Below are 20573 nucleotides of genomic sequence, written 5' to 3' on the forward strand. Positions count from 1 at the left end.
TCGAAGTGGGCCACGATCCTCTTCAGGGGCGGCTCGGGACAAATGTCAGGATCGGATGGAGGCGTCCTTCTGACCCTGGGGCCGTTCTGGAGGTTTCGGAGTTCGAAGTAGATGTTGGTGAAGTTCTTGCCTGAGTACTTCTCGTTCTCGCCCATCTTAACCGTCACGACGCTCAGCGTGCTGCCCGAGTAGATACACAGTGATTGGTTCCATTCTCATAACAACCGCAAACGTCGGTAAGATTTCCCCTCAACATTTGCTACTTTTACGCATTTTGTCGATGGGAATAAGCAAAATTATAATTATTTGCGTTCACGTTCATCTTACATTTATGACAAAGATATGTAAAAGTAGCGTGTTGTTGGTGTTGAAAACCAAAGGTTCGCGGTTTTGTGGTTGTCGCAATGTGATGGCTAGTTCAGCATTTTGTATCCTCTTTAAGATATATTCTTTCTGCCTTCAGATGATCTTATCCCCTCTTTTTATATGTAAGACCGTCCGCTTTCACGAGATCGTTATTTGTGGGAGAGGAAGAAAAGTTTATGAGATAATTAAATGATAACTGTATACGAGTATAAGAGGGAGATATTGCTAGCGAGCGCGTTTTAAGGATACTTTATTGAGGAAGTATAACCCGTATGAAGCATTGTGAAACGTATTCTTCTCTCGCTTCTTTATTGTGTTAATGAGTAGCCTATACTTGTCCCAAATCTGTATATTGCGACTCAGGAGGCAGGTTGAAGAGAATCGGGACTCGAGTCGATACTAACCAACGAAAGCGTCGAAAAGGATCGTAAACATAGTTTGTAGAAAAGGGCAGAAAGTCCTACACTATCTAATAAGAATCAGTGAAAGTCGAAATCGCGGTATGGCATCATGAGGAAATCGTCTCAGATCTAAAAAATAAACAATAATAAAAAAATCAATAAATAAAGAGAGAGAGAATATGACCATCTGAAAACAAAAAGAATGTAGTAAGGAAGATCCAAAATGCCATCATATTTAACGATATTTGTTGAAGAGAAAATCTCCTGCCCATTTATTCCCCTCAATTAAGAGATTAAAAGTGCCTAATGTATTCGGAGATTCTCACATTTGTGTGTCATGAATATTCTTCATAAACTGCATATACTGTATATGCTAAATTACATGGTATGTATTCAGATTATATTAAATGACATAGTATGCATTTCAATCGACTCCACCCGGCCTGATACAGTACCTGACTCCCTTTCCCTCCTGGTGAACTTTGGGAAGAACGATGCCGAAGGAGGTCTTAGTGATCGAGTGAGGCAGCAGCAGCACTTTGCCTTCCAGCTGAGGTGCTGAAGGCAAAGTGGTGTAGGTCATATTCACCCTCAACCCCCAGCCTGCAGTGTTGTAACATTGTGCAGATACGTCGTATCGTTCTCCTCTCTTTAGGTCGGTGACCTGTCAGGAAAAAAGGGTCACAACAACTACGACGAGGGCATCATGGGATGGTCCTTTGATCATTCGAGGTTCTGGCTTTTAAGTGATACTGTGAAATATATTTACATGTGCGCACACACGAAAATGGGAGAAAATTGGGTATAAATACATGGAGTATAAACTGGATAGGACACATCAAGATATTGACTTTGTACACAACGTTGAAAAGCATACGCTGAAGCTGTTGTCAATGTATCGTGTGTTCCTTAGACTGTTAACAGTCACTGCTGGGAACCGGAGAGAATTGCGGGATTCGAACTCACACGTATGTGTGTGAGTGTGTGCATTTACTAATGAGTACTCTATATATTTCTATTTATGAAGTAATCACTTGTACACACAATTTTGATCAATGTAGCGACAACGAGAAATATACGTTAGTTTGAAACCAAGTCCAAGCCAAAATAATTTTAACCAAAACAAAGAAGTCATTACAAAAGTTTATTCGACAAAAAACTTTCCCTGTGTTAAGAAAGTAAAATGATAATTATGACACTTACGTTGCACGCTCCTAACACAGATGCCATAAATTTGGGCTTGATCTCACAGGTCTTACTGCCGTTGAAGATCTGCAACCGACACTTCGTGAGGAGACCGTTGGTCTGTTCGGGGCGAAGGAGAGTGACGTCAAGCCCAGTCGCTCGTCGCTCCACCGTGATGCCAGGGGCGGTTGAGACTGCGTTTGAGAAGACACGATTTCCAAATTTCGTTCCAATTGCAGTATTATTATATATTTTACTTAGACCTAAACTATATCTGCTCTTGATTTAGAAAACACGTGAAGATAGGGAGTCGATAGCAGCGCTGATGTTGAATTTAGAGTGATTTTTTTTTTCAAGCTTACGCGCCATATCTCCCCGGGCGATGGCGTTCGTCGACTTTTACTCAAGATCCATTTGAACCAGATCTCGTTCTCCGAGGCGTGTTTTGACCACAACCGGTCATCCTCAGGGAGGTTTACAAAAAAAAAAAAAAAAAAAGGTACCTGGGTCTACATACATGTAAGTATGCATAGGACAGAGTGCATAATCATATCTAATTTGTACTGTACATATCAGTGACTAAGAGGGTGAGCGGTGGTATAGTATGTTGAACTGTGTTATGGTCGGTCTGGGTGGTGAAGTGAAGTGAGTCTTGTGCTGTTTCCCATACCTCTCCATCAACATCCATTCGGAGATCACGTAAAGAGCCTGTCTGTGGCGATCCCTACGCTCTTCCCAAGAAGATTCGAATCTCTACACCACGCAAAGTGGCAGTCAAAGTGAAGTCATTGGTGCGATAAGATATGAATGAATGAACATACAAATGATCCCGACAACAATTCCGCCGAACAAGATGAGGCCTCAGCCCCTTGGAACACCTAAAACAACATGTTATATGTGTTACATCAAGTTTCATCGACTAGCAACACTGTGTGTGTTTACTTATTTACCTAATTTTATTATAGAGCAGGGGTCACCAAACTTTTTTCACTGCGGGCCGGATAACTGAAAGAATGACGAGCGCGGGCCGCATAATCATTCTGTTCAATACAATAATCTAAAATTTACAATAGTAAATTTAAGGCACATAGCAGTCAGGAGGTCGCCGCACGCGTGAAGATCTCCTAGTATTCTAAACATAATATTTAAATTTAAATTGTATCACAAAGGTTCATGTTCCATACGTTTTATCAAGCAAATTCAAGTATCGTCGGCGGGCCGGATGAACTGACGTCGCGGGCCGTAGATTGGTGACCCCTGGTATAGAGGAAAGGAATGGTTATGGGGTCCTCTATCACACGGTCACATATTTGTCCATTTCTTTTAGACAGGTCAACTTGGAAGTATGATTAGATGAATACTCACTGCTCTCTGTAGTGGTAGCATTCTTGACATCGCTGCGCGGTGAGCGCCCAAGCGAATTGTTGGCGATGATCTGGGGAGAAAAGTAAACGTATCACACTGATATATTACCACGTCGCATGATGAGTGTGCATAAAAAGAAATCTGATTATCTCCGAGGAGGAGGACGGGAAGTAGGAAGAGGGAGTAAAGAGGAGTAGGAGTGACAAAAAGAGAAATAGGAAATATATATAAATATATATATATATATATATATATATATATATATATATATATATATATATTTTTTTTTTTTTTTTTTTTTTTTTTTTTTTTCACCCTTCTCCCATAGGTCCAGTTCACTTCCTGGAGGCGAATCTCAGAGCACGTCATCATACATTTTGTGAAAACTTCCACCCCCATTTCGAGTTCATCTGTTTCTTTGCTTCGGGCATATAGTCACACGCCAACAGGCATACATACAATTTCCCTTCCTTTTTCTTACCTGCACTTCGTAGGTCAATCCAGTGTCGAGATGGTCTAGGTGGTAACAGTGTTGATACTTGGAGTCCTTGCACTCCTTCTCCCTATGAATGCTGGCGGTGGTCTCCTTCGTGCTACGCTCGTCCTTCAAGATGACTTGATAACTGAGGATCTCGTCTTTGCCCGGACATGGGTCATCCCACAACAGGAGTAACGAGGTGCTGGAGACAGTGATGACGTTGCCAAGGACAGGTTTCTCGGGAACTAAATAAATAAATGAATAAATGAATAAGTAAATAAATAGATAAATAAATGAATAAATAAATAAATAAATAGATAAAATTAAATAAATGAATAAACTAAACTAAATAGAATAAAATAATTATAACAACAACAATAATGATAATAATAATAATAATGATAATAACAACAACAACAATAATAATAATAATAATGATAATAATAATAATAATAATAATAATAATAATAATAATAACAATAATAATAACAACAACAATAGTAATAATAATAATAATAATAATAATAATAATAATAATAATAATAATAATAATAATAATAATAATAATAATAATAATAATAATAATAATAATAATAATAATAAATAATCACATTGGGCGACGAGATGTTTTTTTTTAAGAGAAAGGTCTGGCGCCAGCAGTGACGATCACCCTAACTCGTGGAAAGGGCTATTATCGGCTGAAAGAAACCTGCACAGCGAAGCTATAGCGATAATCCCATACCACACTCCTGGTCATATGGCCATTTCCCGAAGGTTGAGTGTGGTTTGAATTTTCCGCCAAAATCATCGGAAATTTAAAATTCCCGGCTCTGTGCAGGCATGCGCATTGTCGACCCCACCTCCCCCTCCCTATTCCCTCCCTTCTTACCCGGCTAGCTCGAGCCGGACGTCGCGTCACTTAGCATCGCGGAACCAGACGAGTCGGTCACTCCACAACCCACCTTCTTTTCATGCCGGTAAGTCTGGTTCCTGCTCGTGCTCGTGTGTTCTCGTAGGGAGCCCTACCTGTTCTCCTGCAGTTTTTCCCCTTCGGTGTTGTGTCCAGACACCTTTGGGACACCCCTTCTATGATTATCATTATTCTATTTTCAGACCAAACGCTTGTGTGTGGAATCCGGCTGCACAGCCAGGATCTCGTCAGACGGCCACCACGACCTCTGCTCCCGCCATGCCCCTTGTTTCTCACAAGCTGGCTTTAACCCCCTAGCCTGCGTTGTGTGCAAAGCGCGGGTTGAGGAGATTCGTGCTGCTCCTCCCAAAACCCGTTCCAAGCTAGCCGCCCTCGAACTTCTTCGGGAGGCATGGCGCAGAGCTCGGAAATTGAAATCCGCTGACGACCCCCCCCCCCTGGTGTGGGCGGATCCGGCGTTAGGCGTGGAATTGGGCCTCGTTCGCCCTCGCCATCCGTCTCCCTATGTCTCCGAGACTTCCGTTGGTGGACAACCTGGGCCTCTCGGAGTACAAGGGGACGAGTCTGATGTTACGGAGTATGGTGTCCCCGAGCGTCCTCAGGCCTCTCGGCAGCCCCATACATCCGACCATCAAGGGTCCTTAAAACCCTTACGGCTTGCTTTGTCAAGCACCCCCACGAACTCGTCTTCCTCCCTAGTTCACTCACGTGAACCCGGCAGGAAATCTCGCTCGAAAAAGAGGTCTGCCTCACCGAGGTCCAGGACGCTCAGCTTGTCCCCACCCTCCACAGCCTCTCCCCCCAACTCACCCTCCCTTCCTCGCTCTCCTTTTCCTCGCCGTAAATCCCACAAGGGCAGGGAGCCGGGGGACGAAACGAGGGGAGAGGGAACTCTGGCTGCCCAAGTGGCTGCCCTCCTTCCGTCCCTGATAGGCCCCGTCCTTGAATCGGCCCTATCACATTATCCGGCCTTTCAGACCGCGCAAATCATAACGCACCCCTCTCCAGAGCAACCTCCTATTGAACCTACGGCTCTAGCCCCCCCTCCCACTCTCCCTCCTGGTCCTTCCCTCCGCCCCTCCGTGCCGGCGACAGGTATAGGACTAGAAGGCCCCTCTCAGGAGGAACCCCCCAATCAGACGTCCGTCGGGTTGGACGGGGTGGAGGACCACTACAGTTCTTCTTTACCTTATCCTCCTACCATGACGGACTCTTGAGTTCACCCCTTCTCATGGTGTGACCTTCCCCGGTCCTGGGAGTACTCGTTTGGAGAAGATCACAAGCTAGTGGCCTGGTCTCCCGACTACTCGCTACTGGAGGGCTGGAGGAGGAGAGATGACGTTATCCTAAAGTGGGCCAACGACGCGGAGGGGGCTAAGGTTCTATATAAGATTCGACCCCTCTCCGCCCCGGCCTCCACGCCCTCCAGGATTTCCACCTCTAACACTCTGGACGCATTAGGTGCTCTCCTGGAGAACCCTCGTTTAAACCCTGATGGGCATACGTTTGTCGACAGGTCGGGGGACTCACCGGCGGTAGCACTCTCCCCAAACGCCTGGTTCCCGCAGGAGAAAGGGGAGATAGCCTTAGACATCCGTGCTCTCGTGGGTGCCCTATACCAACCCAAGACGGTTCCTCCTCGACGGCATATCCCTTCATCATTCCCCGTCGTCCTGCCACCACCCTTCGCGCCGGAGGGCCTGCGCGATTGCTTGTGGCACTCGGGCAGGGACCCCGCCCTCCCCCAGCAACTTAGTGAACCGGAGGCTAAGTTGCTGACGACGGAGGCCTCGACCAGACAAGACCTTGCCTCTACCATCTCGACCGTCACGGCAATGGCGATGATGAGGAACTGGCTGACGACGCTCGCCACGAGCTTTGAGGACTTCCCGCGGGAAGAATTGAGGTGAGTGGGATATTTCAATCTATAGAGGGTCCAGACCTGTCCTGGCGAGAGACGCTCGGGTAGCGTCTTCACCCAGGACGGAGCCTCTTGACTAGCGCCCGAGGACGAGGTCGTTCGGAAACGACCTCGGCTTCGCATATGTTATACGTTCTACAATTGAGCGATGTGACTTTATTACACCCTCCGGGGATCGGGATCCTTCTCGCCCTACTAATTTGATTCGCGTGTTTTCTGTATGCAGAGACACCCTGGCGGCACTCTCTACCGTGACAGAGGGTACAGCCAACATGGCGTCATCAGCCCTACCCCCAGCAGCGAGGGCCTTCACCGCGGCTCGTCTGGCAGCTCGTCAGTCTGCAGCGCGGTCGGCCCCGGAGATAGCTCGCCGGGGCGTGGTGAGAGCAGCTCCCCTTTCCCGTGGTCTGTTCGACCAGGAAGCGACAGACCGCGTCTTCGCTACGGTCCCGACCGTCATCCAGATCCAACAACCCTCCCAACCGGAGATTCCAGGACTTCCTTCGGAGACACGCGATAGTGACCATCTCCGCTAGCACAGTTCTGGACTTCCTGTCTTGGCTAGCTGACACCACCAACAGGGCACCGGAAGGCCGACCCGGGCCATGCCCCCCACGCCCACAACATCAGAGGCCTCGCGGCATCGCTGGCGTTTCTCCGCACCCACTCTGTGGAACGGGTGCAGGACCTCGGGGGCTGGGCATCAGCAACTTCCTTCAGGACACGGTATCTCTACCACTCGATCACCCCTGTCCCATGTGTCGCCATGGGAACGGCTCCACCCCTCTTCGCAAAAGAAGGGGGGGCAAAGGGCGACCGAGGGGTAGGGGAAGGCCCAGGAACCGCTGAGCAAGATACAATATTCTACATAGAATTTATGCACTATGTGAATTGTACAATATTATTTTTATAAAAAATAAATAAATAAATGAATATATATATATATTGATATTGATATCGATATAAGTAAAAAAAAAAAAAAAAAAAACAGGTCGAAATGGACATGACTTCTCCTATTCAACTTAAGCTAATCTATAGTCATGATGGTCAAGAACTTTACCATGTTGAAATTAATTTCAACGCTCACTGTGACTCAGGTCGAAATGACCATGACTTTTCCTATTCAACTTGAGCTAATCTACAGTCATGATGGTCGAGAATTTTACCATGTTGAAATTAATTTCGACGCTCACCGTGACTCAGGTGGAAATGGACATGACTTTTCCTATTCAACTTGAGCTAATCTACAGTCATGATGGTCGAGAATTTTACCATGTTAAAATTGATTTCGACGCTCACTGTGACTTAGGTCGAAATGACCATGACTTTTCCTATTCAACTTAAGCTAATCTGTAGTCATGATGGTCAAGAATTTTACCATGTTAAACTAATTCAACGCCCACTGTGACTCAGATCGACATGAACATGACTTTTCCTATTCAACTTAATTTAATCTACAGTCATGATGGTCGAGAATTTTACCATGTTAAAATTAATTTCGACGCTCACTGTGACTTAGGTCGAAATGACCATGACTTTTCCTATTCAACTTAAGCTAATCTGTAGTCATGATGGTCAAGAATTTTACCATGTTAAACTAATTCAACGCCCACTGTGACTCAGGTCGACATGAACATGACTTTTCCTATTCAACTTAATTTAATCTACAGTCATGATGGTCGAGAATTTTACCATGTTAAAATTAATTTCGACGCTCACTGTGACTTAGGTCGAAATGACCATGACTTTTCCTATTCAACTTAAGCTAATCTGTAGTCATGATGGTCAAGAATTTTACCATGTTAAACTAATTCAACGCCCACTGTGACTCAGGTCGACATGAACATGACTTTTTCTATTCAACTTAATTTAATCTACAGTCATGATGGTCGAGAATTTTACCATGTTAAAATTAATTTCGACGCTCACTGTGACTTAGGTCGAAATGACCATGACTTTTCCTATTCAACTTAAGCTAATCTGTAGTCATGATGGTCAAGAATTTTACCATGTTAAACTAATTCAACGCCCACTGTGACTCAGGTCAACATGAACATGACTTTTCCTATTCAACTTAATTTAATCTACAGTCATGATGGTCGAGAATTTTACCATGTTAAAATTAATTTCGACGCTCACTGTGACTTAGGTCGAAATGACCATGACTTTTCCTATTCAACTTAAGCTAATCTGTAGTCATGATGGTCAAGAATTTTACCATGTTAAACTAATTCAACGCCCACTGTGACTCAGGTCAACATGAACATGACTTTTCCTATTCAACTTAATTTAATCTACAGTCATGATGGTCGAGAATTTTACCATGTTAAAATTAATTTCGACGCTCACTGTGACTTAGGTCGAAATGAACATGACTTTTCCTATTCAACTTAATTTAATCTACAGTCATGATGGTCCAGAATTTTACCATGTCAAAATTTATTTCAACGCTCACTGTGACTCAGTGATGTCACGGTATGATGACGTCATTGTGATAAATTGACGTCACCATGTAGTCCTATGACGTCAATTTGTGTCCCTGTGACGTCACGAGACGATCCTATGGCGCCATGATCAATCCGGTGACGTCACAGTACAATCACATGATGTCACTAGGTATTAAACATATAGAAGTCCGCTTGTGGGTGACGAGACGTCACAAATTGCCATAGCACACTATTGGATGAAGACGCTCGCCACGGGCTTCGAGAACTTCCCGCGGGAAGACTTGGGGTGAGTTGGATACATACCGAGGGTCCAGGCCCGTCTTCGTGGGAGACGCTCAGGGAACGTCTTCACCCAGGACGAAGCCTCTTGACTAACGCCCACGGACGAGGTCGCTCGGAAACGAACTTGGCCTCGCATACTCCCTTTCGGTTTCTCGCTTACCCCGAGGATCTTCACGAAACTAGTGAGAGTGGTAGGCGTACGTTGGACGGAAGCAAGCGTCTCCACACTCATGTTCCTAGACGGCTAGTGGATGCATTTGCCCACCGGGGAGGGTGCATCGGCCGACATCTCAATGGCTCTGAGTGTGTTGGCGGACGTGGAGTTCGGGGTGGACTGGGACGGGTCTGCCCTTGCTCCCACACAGACTTTATTGGCTCGGGATTGAGTGGGACACAGTCAGCGTCCTTCGGGTGCTCCCCTGCGCCAAAAGAGCGTGCTTCTCTCACACGTCCTCCCTCCTTCGGTGGCGGGGGGGGGGGGCTCAACTTCGCGACCCCGGCCCTTCCACTGAGCCGCTTGGGGCGCCGACGGCTGGTACGGGAGGTCGACAGGAGCATACTGCTTCTCCCGCGTGACCTGCCCGGGCCGATACCCTCAGCACTCCACAGGTTGTTGCGTCCCTGGCTTCGGTCGGGGGCCCTACGCCGGTCGCTGGAGTTTCTCCGCACCCACTCTGTGGAGCGGGTGCGGGACCTAGGGACTGGACATCGACGACTCCCTTGGGGACACGGTGTCTCTACCACTCAGTCGCCCCTGTCCCATGTGTCGCCATGGAAACGGCTCCACCCCTCTCATCTCAAAAAAGTGGAGGGGGCAAAGGGCGACCGAGGAGTGGGGAGGGGCCAGGAACCGTTGAACAGGATACAAATTTCGTATAATTTACGCATTGTGTGAACAGTGCAATGTTGTGCATGTCACATTCTTCGGCGTGGGTACTTGACGTTTCTGTCTCCCCTCTACTGAGTGATAAAATGAATAAGTCTCCCATAGGAAAGACACACGTAATAACGGTTTGATTCAGGCTTCACCTCTCCTCCCACCTGTCCTCGTCTCATGCATAGCTTCGCTGTGCAGGTTTCTTTCAGCCGATAATATTTCTTTGTCGCGGCTCGTGCCGCTTAAATTCTTCTTATCGGCTTAAGAAACCTGCACAGATTTAGGGTCCCTCCCTCCTCCCACAGGCGAAGCCTTCATTTCTCATTGAAGTGACGCGACGTCCGGCTCGAGCTAGCCGGGTAAGAAGGGAGGGAATAGGGAGGGGGAGGTGGGGTCGACAATGCGCATGCCTGCACAGAGCCGGGAATTTTAAATTTCCGATGATTTTGGCGGAAAATTCAAACCACACTCAACCTTCGGGAAATGGCCATATGACCAGGAGTGTGGTATGGGATTATCGCTATAGCTTCGCTGTGCAGGTTTCTTAAGCCGATAAGAAGAATTTAAGCGGCACGAGCCGCGACAAAGAAATATTCCAGACGTGGGCTCGTTCGATAGGCCGCTCAAGAACCCCATACGAGCCAGAGTCATCTCTTCTGTCAAGGTACCAATGGCAGGTATTTTTATGTGATGGCCCTGCAAGATGGTCTGCGAAGTTTCCCATTTTCAAAACCCGTCAACCCAGTCACCTCCATCAGAAGGTGCATCACTGAGGGCCGGCCATCACTCAGTCTCCCAAGATCTAATTTCAGCTATATTCCTTACACTTTTTCATACATACAGAGGTGGTATCCGCGATTGTTATTCTCTCTACATTTTTTAAGCCGGGAGTACAGAAACAACCCCACACTGATAAAACACAGACAACATTTTAATGTTTATTCCCAGAGAGTTCTGCGGAAGTTTCATAGGACCGTTGCCATTGTGGGATTTTTTTTTTTTTTTTTTTTAAGTGAAACTTCTTTCAACAAACGACCGGAAGAGCCGAGTATGAACTTGTCCTTATCCTGAACAACTCCACATTGTTCAATCCAACTGACAGTGCAATCCGGAGACACATCCATCCCTCGTCCTTCCTTTCGCACCTTTCTCTCTCCAGCTAAAACACCTTCAAAATTCCGTAGTCACTGTAAACTTCTGGCCGTGTTTGCGCTAATAAACAGCGATTCAAAGGAAATCTGCCACAGACACAGGGTTGGCCAATGATAAAAGCATTGCCTCCCCATCCTGTTTTTTTTTTTTTTTTTTTTTTTTTGGTAAGAAGATCATGTGTGTATGAAGATTGATTCCATTGTGTTTTGTTTAGTGATGGGCTCTAGACGTTCAATGAGACGATATGTTATTATTATTATCATTATTATTATTATTATTATTATTATTATTATTATTATTATTATTATTATTATTATTATTATTATTATTATTATTATTATTATTATTATTATTATTATTATTATTATTATTTTGTTGTTATTATCATTGTTTTTATTATTAGTATTATTTATTGTGATTATTATTATTATTATTTATTGTCATTATTATTATTATTATTATTATTATTATTATCATTATTATTTATTGTCATTATTGTTATTATCATTTATTGTCATTATTATTATTACTATTTATTGTCATTATTACTATTATGTTTTATTGTCATTATTATTATTATTATTATTATTATTATTATTATTATTATTATTATTATTATTATTATTATTATTATTATTATTATTATTATTATTATTATTATTATTATTATTATTATCATTTATTGTCATTATTATTATTATTATTATTATTATTATTATTATTATCATTATTATTATTATTATTTATTGTCGTTATTATTATTATTATTATTATTATTATTATTATTATTATTATTATTATTTATTGTCATTATTATTATTATTATTATTATTATTATTTATTGTCATTATTATTATTATTATCATCTATTGTCATTATCATTATTATCATTTATTGTCATTATTATTGATATTATTTATTGTCATTATTACTATCATTATTTATTGTAATTATTACTATTGTTATTTATTGTCATTATTATTATAATTATTTAGTGTCATCATTATTATTATCATTATTATTATTTTTATTTGTTATTATTGTTATCATTATCATTATCATTATTATTATTATTTCTATCATTATTAAGAAAATTGAAGACAACACTTTTGGTGGAAACAGGAATATATTGAACTTCACTAGTGACGCAAAATTACATTTCCCTTAGTTCATATGCAAGCCAATATATATTTTTGGGCGCCATTATCCCAGATCTGAATGACATGTTACATTGGAGCCTACGGAAAAGAAAACTATTCGATCACAGGGTCAAATTGTTAATAAAAACAATTTAGCCCTGCAATGCGTCAGAATTTACATATTAAATCATTCTTTTCTGGCAAACAACAGACCATCTCATTCACTTTAATAGTTTATAAAAAGTCAACGGCCATCACGACCTCTCGACAACCATGAGTACTCACCCGAGGGTAGGGTTTTCAATATCTGTGACTTATCAACCACGGGTCCAGGTCCCGCTTCGTTGAAGATGCGTACTTTCACGCCGAAGGCCACATTGGCACTTAAGTTACCCACGGTGCCCGTGAAGGTCCATTTCTCGCCTTGGGTCATTAAAGTGGAGACATTCCATCCCTGGGTTTTGCAGGCACTCCGCCCCCGGGTCAGCATCTCGACCATGACTGTCTTGCTCCCTAGGTTTCCGCAGATCTCAGTTAAGTCTGTCCTGCATGTGACTGCAGTGATGTTGGCCTCACAGTCTACCAGCTCAGGAGCAGCGGTCGGTGCTGCAAGGAAAAGAAGAAAAAATAAATAAGTTAACTTCTGAATAGGTGTTTGTGATCGCATGTTTTGATCCTGTACGAACCACGTGGTACGACTGACCACGTGGCATCAGAATGGACGCGCTGCAACCTCACACACACCTGCCTGTGACAACGTAACCCAATCCTATATAATCATGAGTAATTACGCACCACGGGTGATTGTCCACGCGGTATGTATATATATATATATATATATATATATATATATATATATATATATATATATATATATATATATATATATATATACAGCGCCTTGACATAATGCTGTGACGAAAAATAATGGCCTACGTTCATTTTTTTCCGTCACGGCATTATGCCGGGTACCAGTCGTTACCATGACGTCACTGCCTCCCAACAAACACCACATACCGACTCAATACCCGCGTGGCTGCCGTGGTGAAAGGAAGTGATGTGCCTTTGTTCTGGGATTCCTTGGTTTCTGGGCTATATATTGGTGACTATGGGTAAAAAGAAATCGTTAACGCCTGTAACTATAGCTAAAATCATAGGGCTTCACAAAGCTGGGCTCTAGACAAGAGAAATAGTGGCGAATGTTGGTGTGAGTGAGCGATCTGTGAGAAACTGAGTGAAGCGTTTCAAGGCCAACGATGGTGTTGAGTTACCGTCTGCTAAACCTCGGCCTAGCCCCTCAAAAAAGACATTTTTACGTACTTTGACTGTGCTCAAACAGCAGCTAGAGAGTACACCTACACAGACTTGCTCATGGTTTGGGGATGTTCACTCCTCAGAGTGTTGGTGAACTCATAGTGCTCCCCCAAAACCAGTATATGAACCAATAGGATTATCTGGAGGTGTTGTGTGACAATTTATCTGACGTGTTTGACAAGTGTGGGGCTATAGTATTTATGCAGGATGGCGCACCGTGTCACACCGCTAGATCTGTATTTGGGTGGCTAAAGAAATGTGATGTGAGTTTCTTTAATGACTGGCCAGGCGATTCCCCTGACCTGAACCTCATTGAAAACCTGTGGTCAATAGTGAAGCGAAGTTCTGTTCCACGGCTCGAGTCTGCTGTACGTGAGGCATGGATTAATATACCTTCCCAGACCCTCAGGAATTTGTCTAAGAGTCTTCCTAAATGGCTGAGGAACGTGGTGAAGCGTAAGGGTGGCAGCACCAAGTAGATACTCGACAAGTATGCAAATATATGTTTGTGTTTTGGTGTGTGTGGGGCGGCCGGCATAATGCCGTGATGAGCACTGTATATATATATATATATATATATATATATATATATATATATATATATATATACACATATATTTATATATATATTTATACACACACACACACACACACACACACACACACACACACACACACACACACACATATATATATATATATATATATATATATATATATATACATATATATATACATATCTATATATATATATGGTGGAAATGTAAAAAACACCAGACTCAGAAGTAGGTAATTTATTCCCGTCTTTTCGAGTTCTGCCCGGGACTCGTCCTCAGGGGATACAATGGGATACAGAGATCACATGGTCTTAATATACTAGTAGCTGCGCCCGCTGGGGGGGGGGGGGACGCGGTAACCTGCCACTGCCAGAGGGGGGGGAGGGGGAGAGAAGGTAGGCGCTGTGACCTGTGTCAAGCGAGAGTGTGTGGTGGTGGAGGGATGGAGGGAGAGAGAGAAGGTGGGGAAAGCCATTTACCCCCCGTCGTTGTCCGTGATACTTCTCCACCTGTTCCTTGCTCCTGCGTATATGGGGTTGAGTGTTATGGACCTGTTTATGCTGTCTTCGTTAGTGGCCCACGCCTCCAAGAACAGTCTGCTCCCTTTTCTGTTGTCGCTGTATAGAACCTTTACGCCCTGCCAGTCGAACTCGTGTTGATGCAGTTCAATGTGTTTGTACACTGCCGAACACACTGGACTGCATCAACACGAGGATTATTGAGTTCATCTTTTATTGGTGAGGTTAGAACATTACCCAGATGTTGGAAAGGCACATGTGATGCTAATTGGAATACTCACGTCCAGGCTCAGTCACGACCGTCGAACACGTCGCATTCCCACGGGCCCCCTTGAAGGTCCCAGAAACGCAGACGTTATATGTCCGGAAGGCATCTACTCCAGTGATCATGTACGGGGGGTCATCAAACCGGATACTCTGCTGAGTTCCTCCGGGGCACAAATCCGTGTCTACCGCCTGCAAGGGGAACGGAACAGGGAGTGGCTGTAGTGTGGTTGGTGATAAGAAGGGATTGAAAATGAGAGCCTCACCCCTAGGAAAAAGTCCATTCACAGCAAACTAAGACAAAAGGGAAACGAATGGAAGACGCATAGGAGTGGGATGGGTGGGGTGGGTGCATGCCTTGGCTGGCTACCCCCCTTGTAAGGGGGAGAAAGTCTTTTGGTATATAGATAGGTGTGTACATATATAGGAAACACAAATTTCAATTAAATATAAGAACACAAATATTTAAACAAATTATTACTTTGTATTCCAAAATGTAGTCAGTGACGTTTCCTTGTGACGTATCGAAGTCGACGGTGATGTTATTCCTGCCGGCCTCCAGCTCGAGCCCTGTGACCTGGTCGGGAGCTTCAGAAGGAAAAAAAAAAAAAAAAAAAAAAAAAAAAGGTAAATGTAAGGTCTGAAGTGACCTATAAGCACTGAGAGTCGGATTAACATACTGCTAACGTTATCTTTTCAATCACAAGGTAATTTGGATGAGATGATCGTATGAACAGATCGACCCCTGTAAAGACCATATTCTAACTCAGATCGAAGCCTGTACTTTAGAGGTTGAACAGGCGGAGTAGCTTCTCTGACAAAGACTGGGAGCAAAAAATGTTTGTACCGAGATAGGTGGTATCGCTATGTCACAGCGTACAATCCACTAGGGCTCCCACGCCCAACTCCGCGATGAGAAGAGGTACAGCTTCCTAGACTACGCCAAGAAGACCGCTGTTTCTGGCAGACCAAAAGTCATTTCACTGCTGACGGTCGACAGTGTCAATGTTGTCAGGTCTCTGATGTTGACATGTGTCTTTACCTGTGTGACTGCCCTGAAACTACGTTCCTGGTGTGTGTGTGTGTGGGGGGGGAGGGGTTAGGACCAGGTTCTTGGGGGCCTCGTGAGTCCCCTATGTCGACTACAAATCCCATATAAACTGTGTCGGCTGATAGGGTGGCACCAGTCGACCACCCTGTCAAAGAGGTGGGATGAAGAGCTCACACATTTGTGGCACTGAACAGCTCCCGAGGTAGTCACTCTTACCCCGTGCATTCAAATGAAAAAAGTCACCTACTAAACCATGAAAAGAATATAAAATATACAATGCCTTACCTTCTGGAAGAGTCAGAAATGACATTTGCACTTGAGATTTGCCGTTCACATTTGAAAGAGTTATGGTAACGTTGTATTGAGTATCACCCTGGAGGTCGGTCAATTCCAGGGAGGGCGCCTCGCCCTCAGCTATCTTCTCCTTGTCCAGCCACGCTTCCATAACTGTATTGCACTTTTTAAAGTTTTCCCATTCTGATGAATTCTGTTGGGACAAAACAGGAATTATGACCCTTTTGTGGATACGAACACCGACTGGGAGATTTGACTAATGCTATGACATTTGGATAAAGATAGATTAGCAGTGAAGAGAGCACAATAACGCCAACAACTTCTTGCAAAATGTTCGAAGCCCTAGGATCTGAGCACCTTCCAATCATTATTACAACTAAAACACGATACACCCCAGTTGGCCACAGACACACATACACCAATTACAAAAGAACAAACTGGGAAACTTTCACTGAAGAAACAAAACAACAGTTTGAGACATTGAACAGTACACCAATCACAGACATAAACACTCCTGTGCACACCTTCATCATAACCATACAAAACGCAGATAAGAAATACATCTCCAGAGGCAACAGAAAATCACACAACCCAAACTTCACACCAGAAACCCAAGGCCTCATTAGACAAAGCGACGCACTGAGACACAACACCCTCACACCTATCACTCAGAACATAATAGACTTAGTACAAACACTTGCATTGAGATGAACAATAAAATACATGAACCTAAAAGCACTAAATTGGCAAACTTTTGTCAACACACTTAATCACGAAAAAATACAAGACATTCAATAGTATTACACTCCAAAAATAACACAACACATTCTCACAACGCAATAATCACAAGTCAACTTACCTTTAAACAGACAGCAAGCAAACACACTCATAAACCATTTTCACAGACAAGCCATCTCATCCCTCACCCTGACAACCGATGCATCATCCGACACAAGAAAGACTTCCCCCATGCGACACATACAATTTTTTTATGTATCATACGATACATCTATGTTATTTAAACAGCACATTACAGATATAAAAACAAAATGCACACCTAGACTTAACGCACTAAAATAATCTGTAGAAACAACATTTGAACAAAACAAAGAAACTATTACTATAATATACAAACAATTTATACACTCAGCGATGAAATATGCGAGCCCCTCATGGGCACCTAATATCACCAAAACACACCACAACACCCTACAGACTATACAAAACAAAACCCTGAGGACAATTACAGGCTGCACAAATACGACACCTACAGACTATCTATACCATGAAACGAAAGTCTTCAAAGCCAAGGATCACCTTAACTTAAGAGGCACACAAACACTTGCCGCAGCCTTCATAGGCACATCCCACTCACCACACTACATGGTAGAAAATCCACACATATCAAGAAACATCAAGGCAACACCCGAATACCTATATCAGACACATATACTTTCTATTTTTCCTCCACAACCACCAGACACCAGCCTCCAGAAGATTACCTATAACCATATCGTTCGATGCTCAATCAACAAACTGAAAGAAAATACACTGCCACATACCAGACCCCCTGATATCCATCCCTCTAAACATTTGCTCACCCAAGAGGACAGAGTCCACCCAGTCAGACTGAGGTCCGGACACCATCCAGCCCTTCTAATCTACCAGAAGAGATTGGATGACCACATCACAAATAACTGTCCAAGGTGCAACACTTCATCCAATACTATAAAAGACATTATAAGAGACTTCATTGTATACAATCACACAAGGGAACGACACAATATTCACTCTATATGGACTTTGTCAGAAAACCCCATTGCAGCCGTGCCTGCTTGGCCAGGCAGTCTAGGGAATGACAACAACAACAACAACAACAACAATACCGGAAAACGAGCATGTCTTCCTGTCCAATCCCGCGAAGTGAACTTTTTTCAGAAGAGCCAAAGAACCCCACATAACAAAATGGGCCAGGTATTAAAATTCATTTGCCGATCGTGGTTCCTCTTAACAGTACACCTAGTTATGCCAGTGCTAAAATCTATTCCGATATTTACTCCCTGCGCCTACTTCTGCTGGTTTAGCTAATAAGATACCTAAGCCACCCGTTGTCTGCTGTGAGACAATTGCCCTCGCTGGCTAAGCATACACAGCATCAACGCGTCGGTTCCTCCTAGGGTCCTCAGGGATCGAACACCTGACGGTCATCGGCTGCCCTGAGGTCAAGATCCGGCCATGTTGGGTCGGAAAAAGCGGTCTCCTGAGGTCCGACCCGACGCGTTTCCCAGCGACAATTAACGCGAGGGTCATAACCTGACCCTGGTGAATATACGGGTCACTAGGAGTTCACCGGAGACAGACCTTTCTGTACTACTACGCCTCCTACCATTTTCTGAACTTTTGGTGATTGTAATCCCGGCGTCGGCGCCGCCGTCCAAGTTCCCTGTCCATTTCTCCCGAGCCACGACCGCCAACAATCCCTGATCGCTTGTTTAATCGCCTGGTGGCAATAGCCCTCTTTTATACACTACTATCTTTTCATTTTCTTACAGACATTCTTCCCCTCCCATAAAAGCCGATCCCGCGCAAGCGGGTGGTCTTTCCTAGGAAATCAGAAATCAGAATCAGACGGCATTGGGAACCGAGAGAGCAATCTCCCGTCACCCCCTACCCCATGACACTCGCATCTCCCCGCACTACCCGTCGAGGACACAGGCTGTGCATCACCCACCGGGAACTCACCCATCGAGGACAGACCGCTTCGGAAGATTATCTGACGAGTATCGCCGCCTCTCCGTCGCCGTCTACTCCCCCTCCCCTCTCGCGACCAGAGGCGAGCTTTTACTTGTTCTCAGGGGCCTAACTTAAATGAAATTTAAACTATTCAAGAGAGTTCGCTTTCAGCTAGGCCCACATCCCCTACATTCCATACGCTAATAAAATTTCACATAACCTTTCTGAATCAGGATTAACTTAAAGAGGTATTTTGCATCATCTAAAGAAATACTTATGCAGTTGTGTTAGGTCTACAATGTTCTTAATACAACTTCCTTGAGTTTTCAGTTTGTCCTCTTCCCTCTTTACCCCCAGTGCAGCAGAAGAAGAACTCACCAGTTGAAGAATTGTCGTCGTTTCCGTTGTTTCCAGTGCAATCATCTTGGGATGCTTGTATTCTGTGAACACATGTAGAAACTTTACAAAATGAATTATACTTCCTCATTGTCACTTCCAGTAAAAGCCCCCTCTTCTCCTTCCTATGCCACGTTCATCTAAGTATCAATGCATACTTGTGTTCGATCTCCTCGAAGGAAAGACCTACATATTTCCAACAATATGCTTATCAATGCAAGTGTCCCCATCAAGAATCAATATCATAGTATCTTATGAAGTTGTTATACTAAAGACTGAAAGTAGCCTGTTTCTATGGGTTAGAAGCTCTTCAAAAGCCTTACACTATCCCCTACACCATTGTTCCATCAAAATTTCCTACACCCTTTCGAATGGAGCACTACACTAAACAGTTCACCATGGCGAGCCGTTTGGTATGTCAACAATAATTCCATTCGACATGTGGGAAGAGTTTGGGAGATGGTGACAATTTGCGATAAGGCGGCAGTCATGAACAGTGTGAATCAGCCATGTTTCCACCTAGACTTGGCTGTTCGTGGATCCGTACCTTGGCAAGGCAGCTCGAAGAACCTTTTAAGAATTCGAGAGTGTGTTCTACCGGTGTCTATGCCTTTCTCGGTGTCCACCAGAACCCGGAGGCGATACTGATATCCGGGGACAAGGTTGGAAACGTTGAGTCTTCTATTCTTTCTGAACTCTGAAAATATAGGAAAAACGGTTTTATTCGAAATAATGGACAGGTTAATGACAGCTAATACTTGTTGAATAAAAGCTGAATAAAAAAAAATGGAAATGGGAGGCTGAAAGAAATTATAGGTGGCGCGGTTTGTAGAGTCCCAGACTGTCAGTACGGCGGTGCCGGCGGTACCTGGGTCGAATCCTGCCCAGCGCTGAAATCATTT

The 20573-nt window shown here is 43.9% G+C and overlaps 2 protein-coding genes across 3 annotated transcripts in view; one reads left to right on the forward strand and one right to left on the reverse strand.

The window, feature by feature from the left end:
- LOC143035328 (uncharacterized) overlaps window positions 1–20573 on the reverse strand; it is a 70931-nt gene that overhangs the window by 10051 nt on the left and 40307 nt on the right. For both annotated transcript variants that reach the window (XM_076202272.1, XM_076202271.1), the window contains exons 14-24: window positions 20219–20368; window positions 19654–19715; window positions 16534–16735; window positions 15679–15785; window positions 15215–15389; window positions 12830–13150; window positions 3799–4040; window positions 3318–3387; window positions 1971–2146; window positions 1223–1431; window positions 1–180 (exon numbers count right to left, since the gene is read on the reverse strand). The exon at window positions 1–180 is cut by the window's left edge and continues 7 nt beyond it. In XM_076202272.1, coding sequence (XP_076058387.1) covers window positions 1–180; window positions 1223–1431; window positions 1971–2146; window positions 3318–3387; window positions 3799–4040; window positions 12830–13150; window positions 15215–15389; window positions 15679–15785; window positions 16534–16735; window positions 19654–19715; window positions 20219–20368 — 1894 coding nt within the window. The remainder of the gene's footprint in view (window positions 181–1222; window positions 1432–1970; window positions 2147–3317; window positions 3388–3798; window positions 4041–12829; window positions 13151–15214; window positions 15390–15678; window positions 15786–16533; window positions 16736–19653; window positions 19716–20218; window positions 20369–20573) is intronic.
- Window positions 4738–11224, forward strand: LOC143034954 (uncharacterized). Its single transcript, XM_076201299.1, has 3 exons — window positions 4738–4772; window positions 4909–5581; window positions 11202–11224. Exons 1-3 carry the CDS (start codon window positions 4767–4769, stop codon window positions 11222–11224), a joined length of 702 nt encoding a protein of 233 aa, XP_076057414.1. The 5' UTR covers window positions 4738–4766.

This window comes from Oratosquilla oratoria, chromosome 18 (genome assembly GCF_046742065.1).
Source record: "Oratosquilla oratoria isolate Oo_2021 chromosome 18, ASM4674206v1, whole genome shotgun sequence".
NCBI classification, from domain to species: Eukaryota; Metazoa; Arthropoda; class Malacostraca; order Stomatopoda; family Squillidae; genus Oratosquilla; species Oratosquilla oratoria.